Source organism: Oncorhynchus keta, chromosome 7 (genome assembly GCF_023373465.1).
Source record: "Oncorhynchus keta strain PuntledgeMale-10-30-2019 chromosome 7, Oket_V2, whole genome shotgun sequence".
Classification (NCBI taxonomy): Eukaryota; Metazoa; Chordata; class Actinopteri; order Salmoniformes; family Salmonidae; genus Oncorhynchus; species Oncorhynchus keta.
In genome coordinates this window covers 43,393,680-43,406,647 of record NC_068427.1, presented here as the reverse complement: position 1 = coordinate 43,406,647, position 12,968 = coordinate 43,393,680, and the positions used below count along the sequence as shown (strand labels likewise).

The 12,968-nt window shown below is 44.2% G+C and overlaps 1 protein-coding gene across 2 annotated transcripts in view; it reads left to right on the top strand.

Moving 5' to 3' along the window:
* The window catches only part of LOC118371848 (contactin-associated protein-like 5), a 109,906-nt gene that overhangs the window by 74,162 nt on the left and 22,776 nt on the right, over window positions 1-12,968 (top strand). For both annotated transcript variants that reach the window (XM_052522949.1, XM_052522948.1), the window contains 8 exons: window positions 2,390-2,593; window positions 2,789-2,973; window positions 3,337-3,480; window positions 4,469-4,736; window positions 5,644-5,787; window positions 5,948-6,116; window positions 7,797-7,903; window positions 12,455-12,574. In XM_052522949.1, the coding sequence (XP_052378909.1) occupies window positions 2,390-2,593; window positions 2,789-2,973; window positions 3,337-3,480; window positions 4,469-4,736; window positions 5,644-5,787; window positions 5,948-6,116; window positions 7,797-7,903; window positions 12,455-12,574 (1,341 nt within the window). The remainder of the gene's footprint in view (window positions 1-2,389; window positions 2,594-2,788; window positions 2,974-3,336; window positions 3,481-4,468; window positions 4,737-5,643; window positions 5,788-5,947; window positions 6,117-7,796; window positions 7,904-12,454; window positions 12,575-12,968) is intronic.

Sequence of the window (12,968 nt, the reverse complement as noted above, 5' to 3'; positions counted from 1 at the left end):
TAATCATGTTTTATGGACATAACAAAAGGTGTCCCACAGGGATCGATTCTTGGTCCGGTTCTTTTCAATATTTAAATGTACGATATTCATTTATCTGTACAAAACTGTAACTTTATAGTGTATACAGATGACACTGTGGTGTATGCTATTGCTCCCACAGCTGATAAAGCTCTGTCAGAGTTTCACTCTGCCTTTATTGCCCTGCAGAAAGCCTTTGTTGAACTGAAATTAGTACTTAATGCAGGTAAAAACCAAGTACACTACATTACCAAAAGTATGTGGACACCTGCTCGTCGAACATCTCATTGCAAAATCATGGGCATTAATATGGAGTTGGTCCACCCTTTGCTGCTATAATAGCTTCCACTCTTCTGGGAAGGCTTTCCACTAGATGTTGGGACATTGCTGCAGGGACTTGCTTCCATTCAGCCACAAGCTTTAGTGAGGTCGGCTGGCTCGCAGTCGGCTTTCCAATTCATCCCAAAGGTGTTCGATGTACTTAATGTCAGGGCTCTGTGCTGGCCAGTCAAGTTCTTCCACATCGATCTCAACAACATTTCTGTATGGACCTCGCTTTCTGCACGGGGGCATCTGAAACAGGAAAGGGCCTGCCTCAAACTGTTGCCACAAAGTTGGAAGCATAGAATCGTCAAGAATGTCATCGAATGCTGTAGCTTTAAGATTTCCCTTCACTGGAACTAAGGGATGAAAAACAGCCCCAAACCATTATTCCTCCTCTACCAAACTTTACAGATGGTACTGTACATTCGGGCAGGTAGCGTTCTCATGGCATCCACCAAATCCAGATCCCTCCTTTCGATTGCCATGATGGTGAAGTGTGATTCATCACTCCAGAGAACACATTCACACTGCTCCAGAGTCCAATGGGGGCAAGCTTTACACAACTCCAGCTGACACTTGGCATTGCTCATGGTGATCTTAGGCTTGTGTGAGGCTGCTCGGCCATGGAAACCCACTTCATGAAGCTCCCGACAAACAGTTATTATGCTGACATTGCCCCCAGAGGCAGTTTGAGGACAGATGATTTTTACACGCTACGCACTTCAGCACTCTGCGATTCCATCTGTGAGCTTGTGTGGCCTACCACTTTGCGGCTGGACCGTTGTTGCTCCTAGACGTTTCCAATTCACAATAACATCACTTACAGTTGACCGGGGCAGCTCTAGCTGGGCAGAAATTTGACAAACTGGCATGTTGGAAAGGTGGCATTCTATGACAGTGCCATATTGAAAGTCAATGAGCTCTTCAGTAAGACCATTCTACTGCCAACATTTGTCTATGGAGATTGCATGGCTGTGTGCTCGATTTTATACAACAACGGGTGTGGCTGAAATAGCCGAATATACTAATTTGAAGGCGTGTCTCAATAATTTTGTATATACTGTAGTGTACCTTAAAACAAAGGGTAGGGGCATGGATCAGAAAACCAGTCAGTATCTGCTGTGACCACTATTTGTCTCATGCAGCAGAACACTTCTCATAGAGTTGATCAGGCTGTTGATTGGGGCCTGTGGAATGTTGTCCCACTCCTCTAAAATGGCTGTGCATAGTTGGTGTATATTGGCAGGAACTGGAACACGCTGTTGTACACGTCAATCCAGAGCGTCCAAAAAATGCTCAATGTGTGACATGTCTGGTGAGTATGCAAGCCACTGAAGAACTGGGACATTTTCAGCTTCCAGGAATTGCGACATGGGGCCATGCATTATCATGCTGAAACATGAGGTGATGGCGGTGGATGAATGGTACAACAAAGGCCTAAGGATCTCATCACGGTATCGCTGTGCATTCCAATTGCCATAGATAAAAAGCAATTGTTTTTGTTGTCCGTAGCATATTCCTGTCAATACCATAACCCCACCGCCACCATGGGGCATTCTGTTCACAACGTTGTCACCAGCAAACTGCTCCCCCACACGACACATTGCACACCCCCTCAAAACTTGAGACTTATGAGGCATTGTGTTGTGTGACGAAACTGCACATTTTAGAGTGTCCTTTTCTGTTCCCCCGCACAAGGCGCACCTGTGTAATGATCATGCTGTTTAATCAGCTTCTTGATATGCCACACCTGTCAGGTGTAAACAATTCTGTGCACAAGATTTGAGAGAAATAAGATTTTTGTGCTTATGGAACATTTCTGAGATATTTTATTTCAGCTCATGAAACATGGGACCAACACTTTACATGTTGCTTTTATATTTTTGTTCAGTGTACATTTAAATACTACCATTGGTGTGGACACTAGCATTTCCTTCATAGGTATGAAGTGCAGAGAGCTATAGCAGTGTGTTCATAATAGGCTCTTTGTGACAGGGAGCAAGTAATCCAATGCCAAACCGTTTAACTTTCTGTTGATTGCCTTCAGAATCAGACGTGGCAGACTTTGATGGCAGAAGTTCCCTGCTCTACCGGTTTAACCAGAAGTCCATGAGCACGGTGAAGGATGTGATCTCATTGCGCTTCAAGAGCCGCCAGGCTGAGGGAGTGCTGCTCCATGGAGAGGGTCAGAGGGGCAACTACATTACACTGGAGCTGCACCGGGCCAGGCTGGCCCTCTACCTCAACCTGGGTGAGCTAGTCACACCGGGGCAGGCTGGCCCTCTACCTCAACCTGGTAAAGGTCATCTCGCAGAGGTCAAGGAGTCAAAGGTCATGCGTAACAGGACACAAGGAGACTTCTTCTTTCCTCAATATACTGGACTGTGTTATGATCTATATAAAAGTAACCATATTATCTTGCTCTATGTCTGTTCTCTGTCTTCAGATGACACAAGGCTGCGGTTCAGCAGTGGTCGTGTTGCGGTAACTCTCAGCAGTCTTCTGGACGACCAGCACTGGCACTCTGTCCTCATCGAGCGCTTCAACAAGCAGGTCAACCTCACCGTGGACACCCACACACAGCACTTCAGGACCAAGGGGGAAGGAGACTCCTTGGAGGTGGACTATGAGGTGTGTCTATCCAAACACCTTACTGTAGAATAGTCAGACACTTAAAAAAAAAAATGTAACCTTTATTTAACTAGGCAAGTCAGTTAAGAACAAATTCTTATTTTCAATGACGGCCTAGGAACAGTGGGTTAACTGCCTGTTCAGGGGCAGAACGACAGATTTGTACCTTGTCAGCTCGGGGGTTTGAAATTGCAACCTTCCGGTTACTAGTCCAACGCTCTAACCACTAGGCTACCCTGCCACCCCACACTTCAGACCAAGTAAATAGTTCAACCAAGTTATCTTACTAATTGTGGCAATTTGAATTAATCCTGTATACGTTTAAAAGTGATGTCATTGTTTCACCCTTTTTCCTCATCAAAGCTCAGCTTTGGGGGCATCCCACTGCCAGGTAAGCCTGGTACCTTCCTGAGGAAGAACTTCCATGGCTGCATGGAGAACCTCTACTACAATGGGATCAACATCATCGACCTAGCCAAGCGACGCAAGCCTCAGATCTACAGCGTGGTATGACAACCATTGTCAACCAACCATACCATAGATTATTAGTACATCCTTAAAATAGTATGGGGACAAAGTAGTTAATCAACCAAGGCCTCTGTGAACTCAGACTGTTTTAATTGCACTGTTGCAGTGAGATTTCACGTTTGCCTACAATGTGATTTGACTATGTTTAATCACATTTGTATTTGAGTTAGTCACATAGCTTTCTGTCCGTAGAGGAAAACATTGAGTGAGAAAACCAATCTATATTCTCTCTACCGTTTAAGTTATATCTGACCCCCCATCAAATCAGACAGAAGCCTAAGTGCCACATAATTGTATCACAGGCACCTTTTTTTCCCTTGAAATTCTGATTGCTATGTTAAAAGGCCTTTACTTACAATTGAGAAAGTGAGCAATTTTTCTCACTGACTACCATAGACTACCATGATGGAATCCGTAATGGAATTTCAATGTGGAATAGAACCTGAGGTGGTGGTCTGGTGGCGAGGGATCACATTGAGAGTCAAGTGCTGCCGATTGCTCTTCCCTGCCTCTGAGGCTCTGGGATTGATGGGCCGCTGACCTCAATTGACATGGCTGCTCTTTAGCTCCATGTACCACACAAGGCCTCTGGACCACTTGGAATTAGTGTGTTCTTTCTTTGCCCACCTGACGGCTGACCTAGATTGGAGCGGAGAAACTCAGAAATGTCACAGTTTGATATTGTATTAAATTTCTGCATTTGTGGTGGTCTTGTAATGCACCTTTTACATTTCAGATTGCCATATAAAGCCAAATGACTTTCTCAATATTTTTTGGGGTTCTTACAGGCAATTTAGTTATCTAAGTACCATATTCAGTTGATACCTTCCTTTACCAGCCCACTGTTTGTCATTCTGCTCAGATGAACGTACAGTAAACCCAACATGAGATTAATTATGTATTCATTATGTTGATGATGGTGTGAGTAAATCATTCCGTCATATGTGTGTTCTGTGTGTGTCACCAGGGCAACGTGACCTTCTCGTGCTCTGAGCCCCAGCTGGTGTCCACTACCTTCCTGAGCTCCAGCAGCAGCTTCCTGTCGCTCCCGGCCACGCTGTCTGCTTCGGGGGGCTTCGCTGTGCGTTTCCAGTTCAGAACGTGGAACCCAGATGGGCTACTGCTCTCCACCCGGCTGGCCCTGGAGCCCCAGCGACTGGAGCTGCAGATCAGCAACAGTCGGCTGCGCCTGACCCACCACATGTCAGACCAGCAGAAAGAAGAGGTCTCCACCGGTGAGGGCCAACAGCCTCCAGTCTAGCTGACCCAGACCCACTCTATGCTGGAATCAGTGGTTCTGTCTATGGGGACTCAGAGTATAAAAGGCTCATCATTCCAGTGAAACGGGCAGACAGTGAAAAACTCATCCATCATCCAGGCAGAGACCATCTGTGTTTGGTTTTGCACATTTCATATACATCATTTCTATTATCTTTTGCCACCTATAAACTCAGAGGACGCTTTATCTTCTTTGAATGGTTTGAGTTAAAATGCCATCCTTTATATCTTGTATTTTGGATGCCAGTTCTGCAGGATTGCAGTCAGACAGAAATAACATGTAGAATTACGTTGGATTGCAGAGCCCTGACTTTCAGCAGATGGCAGGCACAGAGGGAATTATAGACCTACAGAAAGACCGCCACAGCTTGGAAGCCCTTCAATATAAAGGACAATCAAAATTAATATCCCACAATCCACTGTTACTGTAGGTCTATTTTGAGTTGGCACCGACTGCCAAATCAAGGTTTCATCCAACAATAATCACCAGTACAGTCACAGCATTACGTTCTGTCCTCTGGCAATGATTTAGCTTCAATCTGACCAACCACATAGTCATTCATTTGTATTTCCATGTCCTCTTCTCTTCATAGTAAAGTGTAGTAGCACATGACCATATGTAGTTGCACATGACCAATGTCGTAGCACATGACCATAGATTACACAGCCAATGACAGGCTCTGATTTGCAATATGTAGGCCTAGCACGAACAACGTAATCTGAAATATTACCCATGTTGGAGATCACAATCCCAACAGTCCCTGAGAGAACCTGCGAGTGATGTCTGATAAGCCTGTAATAGAGATTGGTGGTGTCTCATTGAAAAGTGACGTGCACAGCAACAACACCTCGCTGTGTCCACAGGTCACAGAGTGAATGATGGACTGTGGCACTCTGCAAGTCTCAGCTCCCGAGGTCTCCAGGTCACCATGACTCTGGACAATGAGCCGTCCTCAACTATGGAGCTGGGAGACCACATGGAGGCAGGAGACAGCCTCTACTTCGGAGGTAAGGCCACACACTTGTCTGCATAACTGTCTCATGAGACCAGGTCTTGGTGGTCAGGATTTGGTGCAGCTTCTGAAGACATCATCTAAAGATGGATACAGGAAATGCAGGATGATGAAAATATGTTGATTTTGCAACAGTTTTTCAATCTGTGTCACAGGTTGTCCGTCTCTGAACGTCTCAGGCTGTGAGAACCCCACATTGGCATTCCAGGGGTGCATGCGTCTCTTCTCCATCAACAGCCAGCCCATGGACCTGAACCTGGTGCACCAAGGACGACTAGGAGACTACAAGGAGCTGCAGTTTGACACATGTAGCATCCATGACAGGTTGGACTTTAGGTTTTCTGCAGACGTTATACCAAGTAAGGTGGGGCTCCAAATGTTGGTGTGTTTGGATGAGAAACTAAAACAAAACGGCATTCATTCTCTCCACCACAGCCAATAGAGATAGCCTTACAGATAGGCTCGGCCAATTAGACCATGCAATGGAGCCTGGTACTGTAGCCTCATCATCCTGGTTGAGGGCCCTGCTAACAAGGAACACTTACAGGGAGGAGACAAACAAGAGAGCAGGCGTTTCTCCTTGTATTCACCCTGAGGGGAATCCTACCTCTGATGTCCGATCACAGCTATACCTGATTGCTCTGTTTGGAATGTGACAGATTGAAATTCTGTTGGAGTGTGTGGAACAATTACAGACGAAATGTTAGTTGATGTTAGTTAAAGCAATATAATTTGTAAAAAGAGGAAATGAGATGCTTGGTGACAACAAAACAGCTGTCTGTGTGTATTGGCTGCCTCTCATGGAGTCTTCCTCAAAGAGTACACTGAATGTGCTGTCGATTTCACTGCCATGCAATATTATTTCAGGAGGCTCGTGCAAGCAGACGGTTGGAAATGTGTCATCGTCCATCAGAGTGGCGTGTCTTGATGTAACTACCAGAACTATGCTTCATTAAAAGGATTGGAAGATTAACCTTTACGACTGCTAATCTTCTTTTCTCTGTGTCCAATCAAATTTCATGACGACAGTTTTTTGCAAGTGTTCACTTCTGTGCCGCGGCTTCTAATTTCATGACCTGTGAGGGCAGCCGTGAACACAACACTAGAAACAGTACTACGGTAATGAAACCACGGGCTTGTTACCTTATCCACGCTGCGGTCGCTCCGGTCCATAGCAATTCATCGGAGAAAGACGACAGTGTATGAAATTGTAGATGCCTGCTTGTATAGCTGCGTGCTTGAAAGCCGGGCAATTACGCAAAACTGAAGGAGGCTTGAGGAGAATACTATTAATCAGGAAATTGAGGTTAGCAGAGGAATTTCTTTGAAGCGCTGGGTGTTCAAATAACCATAAACACATGTTGTGTGTTTGATGTGATTATGCTCCCGTTTATTTTTTTCAAACATAATAACACAGTACTGTGTTTGTTTACCAGTTGCCCAAACAATCTGAGTTTGAGGGGTACCGATTAATTTGGGATTTACCGAGCGGTTGTGTAGTTCATAAATGAACAACGGCAATAGAAAAATGCACAAACTGTGTCGTCTCACCTCTTGAGTACTCGGTGTCAGACCTTGATAACGACAAATATATTGGGAGGGAGTCTCCTTAGCAGATAATGCAAGGTTCAGGATAGTAGGCCTGGACACAAACACAAATCACATTTTGACCGTCTTTACAGAAAGGATTGTGAGATCTTACAGATATGTGTTTGGGCTGTGATTGCATTTCTTTGTTTGCCAACACTTTATCCTTCGAAGACTTTTCGTTGTGTGAGTGTTTGTGTTTATTACTGGGAAAACAAGATTAGAATCTTTCAAACAAATAACTAGTAAACGTACAGTATGTCATCAATCTCTGAGATTGTAAAAAACAGATTTTGCAGTTGATTTTATACCTTTTAATTTTTTAAATAATGAACACACTGGCATTTGCTCATGCATAGTATAGATATCTTTATACATGACAACATCATGTATATTTCTGCTTTTGCCTATCTCCAGATGTCTGCCCAACTTCTGTGAACATGGAGGGCAGTGTTCCCAGTCTTGGAGCTGCTTCTACTGCGACTGCTCTGGGACAGGATACACTGGAGCCACCTGCCACAACTGTGAGTCCCCACCTGCTCTTCTTAGCTACACTATATACAGTACCTTACAGTAACACTCACCACTCCTTTCTCAAATGTGTTCTTGACAATACTGCACAATACACCCCATGACGGGATATGCACTTTATTTAAATGTATCTCACAATCACATAGAGCTGTTATCCATGTGCTGCCCTCCTTATAAAGTGTAATTCAAAGGGGTAACAACATGAGATGGTTTAAGGCCAGAGAGAACCTGTAGTGATCAGTCCCCTGACGTAACTATCTGGGCCTCAGGTCATCCCTGTTAGTGGTACATCAAGATCCTCAGTCTGACACATGGAAGTTTCTCGTCTCATCTGTCGTCTCCAGACAGATACCCTTTTCGATATTCACCACTGAGCGCTCTCAGAACCCTCTGCTCCTGAATACTGATTTCTTGTTTATTCGCCAGCGGATGCAGTGTACCTTGATATGAATGTGCACCACATGATTGAAAATGCCCCCACTTACTTCGAACATACTCTTTTTAATGTATAATGGTGTCTGGCTTTGTACCTTTTCTTAGTTACAGTATGCATATGTGTGCAATATGAAATGCAATATGGGAAGGCGACAACATTAGTATGACAAGGTCCAATTGTATTTCTATGTATTATCAATCCCCATTAGTTCCTACGTAGGCAGTAGCTACTCTTCCTGGGGTCCCCAAAAAATCAAGGCAGTTATACAATTTTCAAAACATTACAATACATTCACAACAGATTTCACAACACGTTAAGTGTTGAGCCCTCAGGCCACTACTCTACTACCACATATCTACAACACAAAATCCATGTGTATGTGTGTGTAGAGTGCATAAGGTGTTTTTTTTATCTGTTTTTTTCTTCTCCTGATTCTGCTGCTTGCATCCGTTACCTGATGTGGAAGAGTTCCATGTAGTCATGGCTCTATGTAGTACTGTGTGCGCCTTCCATAGTTTGTTCTGGATTTGGGGACTGTGAAGAGACCTCTGGTGGCATGTATTGTGGGGTATGCATGGGTGTCAGACAGCTAGGTGCATTCAACATGTCAATACCTCTCACATATACAAATAGTTGTAAAAGTCAATCTCTCCTCTACTTTGAGCCAGGAGAGACTGACATGCATATTATTAATGTTAGCTCTCCATGTACATATGAGAGCCAGCTGTGCTGCCCTGTTCTTCCCTGTTCTTCCCTGTTCTGCCCTGTTCTGCCCTGTTCTGCCCTGTTCTTCCCTGTTCTGCCCTATTCTGCCCTGTTTTGCCCTGTTCTTCCCTGTTCTGCCCTATTCTTCCCTGTGCTGCCCTGTTCTGCCCTGTTCTGCCCTGTTCTGCCCTGTCCTGCCCTGTTCTGCCCTGTTCTTCCATGTGCTGCCCTGTTCTGCCCTGTGCTGCCCTGTTCTGCCCTGTTCTGCCCTATTCTTCCCTGTTCTGCCCTGTTCTGCCCTGTTCTGCCCTGTTCTTCCCTGTTCTGCCCTGTTCTTCCCTGTTCTGCCCTGTTCTTCCCTGTTCTTTGTTGCACCTGACCATATGACTGGACAGTGTTCCAGTTGTGACAAAACTAGGGCCTAGGACCTGCCCTGTTGATATTGTTGTTAAGAAGACAGAGTAGTGCTTTATTATGGACAGTTCTTAGCTACTGTTGCATCAACATGTTTTGACCATAACAGTTTACCATCCAGGGTTACGCCAAGCAGTTTAGTCTCCTCAACTTGCTCAATTTCCACATTATTCATTACAATATGTAGTTGAGGTTTAGGATTTAGTGATTGAATTGTCCCAAATACAATGCTTTTAGGTTTTGAAATATTTAGCATTAACTTATTTCTTGCCACCAATTCTGATACTGACTGCAGCCCTTTAAGTAATTTCACTTGCTGTGGTAGCTGACATGTGTAGAGTGTAGAGTCATCACCATACATAGACACACAGGCTTTACTCAGAGCCAGTAGCAGGTCATTAGTAAAGATTGAAAAAAAGTAAGAGGCCTAGACAGCCGCCCTGGGGAATGCCTGACTACCTGGATTATGTTGGTGAGGCTTCCATTAAAGAACTCTCTGTGTTCTGTTAGACAGGTCACTCTCTACATTTTTATTTTATTTCACCTTTATTTAACCAGGTAGGCAAGTTGAGAACAAGTTCTCATTTACAATTGCGACCTGGCCAAGATAAAGCAAAGCAGTTCGACAGATACAACGACACAGAGTTACACATGGAGTAAAACAAACATACAGTCAATAATACAGTAGAAAAATAAGTCTATATACGATGTGAGCAAATTATGTAAGATAAGGGAGGTAAATGCAAAAAAAGGCCATTTACTTAGTGTTGGTAACAGGCTGATTGGTTGGCTGTTTGAGCCAGTAAAGGGTGCATTGCTATTCTTGGGTAGCGGAATTACTTTTCCTTCCCTCCAGGCCTGAGGGAACACTATTTCCTGTAGGCTAAGATTGAAGAGATCGCAAATAGGAGTGGCAATATAGTCCACTATCATCCTCAATATCGTCCACTATCATCCTCAGTAATTTTCCATCCAGATTGTCAGACCCCGGTGGCTTGTCATTGTTGATAGACAACAATACTTTTTTTCACCTCTTCCACACTCACTTTACGGAATTCAAAATGACTATGCTTGTTTTTCATAATTTGGTCAGTTATACTTGGATGTGTAGTTTCATATAAAGCATGTATAAAGCATATATATTTCTGTACCATATATTATATTTCTATCTTCAAAGGTAGATGTCTGTGTTTTAGAGTTTCTCAACTAATATCCACTCAGAACTATGGCAAATTTGCCAGCCACTTTGCAATTATGTTACATGCTAGCCAATACAATCATTTTTAAACTTTCTCATCAAATTTCTGTCAGACATTTGAGAGCATGATGTTTCCCTGTGTTCCTCTGTAGCCATTTATGAGGCATGATGTTTCCCTGTGTTCCTCTGTAGCCATCTATGAGGCATGATGTTTCCTTGTGTTCCTCTGTAGCCATCTATGAGTCATGATGTTTCCTTGTGTTCCTCTGTAGCCATCTATGAGGCATGATGTTTCCCTGTGTTCCTCTGTAGCCATCTATGAGGCATGATGTTTCCTTGTGTTCCTCTGTAGCCATCTATGAGGCATGATGTTTCCCTGTGTTCCTCTGTAGCCATCTATGAGGCATGATGTTTCCCTGTGTTCCTCTGTAGCCATCTATGAGTCATGCTGTTTCCCTGTGTTCCTCTGTAGTCATCTATGAGTCATGATGTTTCCTGTGTTCCTCTGTAGCCATCTATGAGGCATGATGTTTCCTTGTGTTCCTCTGTAGCCATCTATGAGGCATGATGTTTCCCTGTGTTCCTCTGTAGCCATCTATGAGGCATGATGTTTCCCTGTGTTCCTCTGTAGTCATCTATGAGGCATGATGTTTCCTTGTGTTCCTCTGTAGTCATCTATGAGGCATGATGTTTCCTTGTGTTCCTCTGTAGCCATCTATGAGGCATGATGTTTCCCTGTGTTCCTCTGTAGTCATCTATGAGTCATGATGTTTCCCTGTGTTCCTCTGTAGTCATCTATGAGGCATGATGTTTCCCTGTGTTCCTCTGTAGCCATTTATGAGGCATGATGTTTCCCTGTGTTCCTCTGTAGCCATTTATGAGGCATGATGTTTCCCTGTGTTCCTCTGTAGCCATCTATGAGGCATGATGTTTCCCTGTGTTCCTCTGTAGCCATCTATGAGGCATGATGTTTCCCTGTGTTCCTCTGTAGCCATCTATGAGGCATGATGTTTCCCTGTGTTCCTCTGTAGCCATCTATGAGGCATGATGTTTCCCTGTGTTCCTCTGTAGCCATCTATGAGGCATGATGTTTCCCTGTGTTCCTCTGTAGCCATCTATGAGGCATGATGTTTCCTTGTGTTCCTCTGTAGTCATTTATGAGGCATGATGTTTCCCTGTGTTCCTCTGTAGCCATTTATGCGGCATGATGTTTCCCTGTGTTCCTCTGTAGCCATCTATGAGGCATGATGTTTCCTTGTGTTCCTCTGTAGCCATTTATGAGTCATGATGTTTCCCTGTGTTCCTCTGTAGCCATCTATGAGGCATGATGTTTCCCTGTGTTCCTCTGTAGCCATCTATGAGGCATGATGTTTCCCTGTGTTCCTCTGTAGCCATCTATGAGGCATGATGTTTCCCTGTGTTCCTCTGTAGCCATCTATGAGTCATGATGTTTCCCTGTGTTCCTCTGTAGTCATCTATGAGGCATGATGTTTCCCTGTGTTCCTCTGTAGTCATATATGAGGCATGATGTTTCCTTGTGTTCCTCTGTAGTCATTTATGAGGCATGATGTTTCCCTGTGTTCCTCTGTAGCCATCTATGAGGCATGATGTTTCCCTGTGTTCCTCTGTAGCCATCTATGAGGCATGATGTTTCCTTGTGTTCCTCTGTAGTCATTTATGAGGCATGATGTTTCCCTGTGTTCCTCTGTAGCCATCTATGAGGCATGATGTTTCCCTGTGTTCCTCTGTAGCCATCTATGAGGCATGATGTTTCCCTGTGTTCCTCTGTAGCCATCTATGAGGCATCATGTGAGGCCTACCGGCTGACTGGCAGCTCCTCAGGCCTCTTCTCCATTGATCCAGATGGCAGTGGTCCATTGGGGCCCACACAGGTCTACTGCAACATGACAGGTGAGCTTCCACCGGGGCCCCCAGTTTTGGTAAAAAATATCCGATTCAGTCACTGACAGATCACATTGCTTTGACCCACAGCACAACTGACAGCCAAGCTATCATGTGGAAAATCATTAGGGTTACTCAATATGGACCTGCCCGTTGGTTACAATGAGAGCTTCAAATAAATATTTGGGTAAATCTCTGCTGTAAATAAGAACGTATTTGTGTAAAAGTGTGCAAAGTTACTCAAAAACTAAAAAAGTGGGGGAAAAAAGTGAATACACAAAATGATCAAGGCTCTGATTCAAGTCTGTGTCTCATGTCTTCAGGGCTTTAGACTTTTGACAGACGGAGTAAAGGAATGAGAGCTTGATGCCTCAACGCTGGCACTCAAGACAATATCCATTAC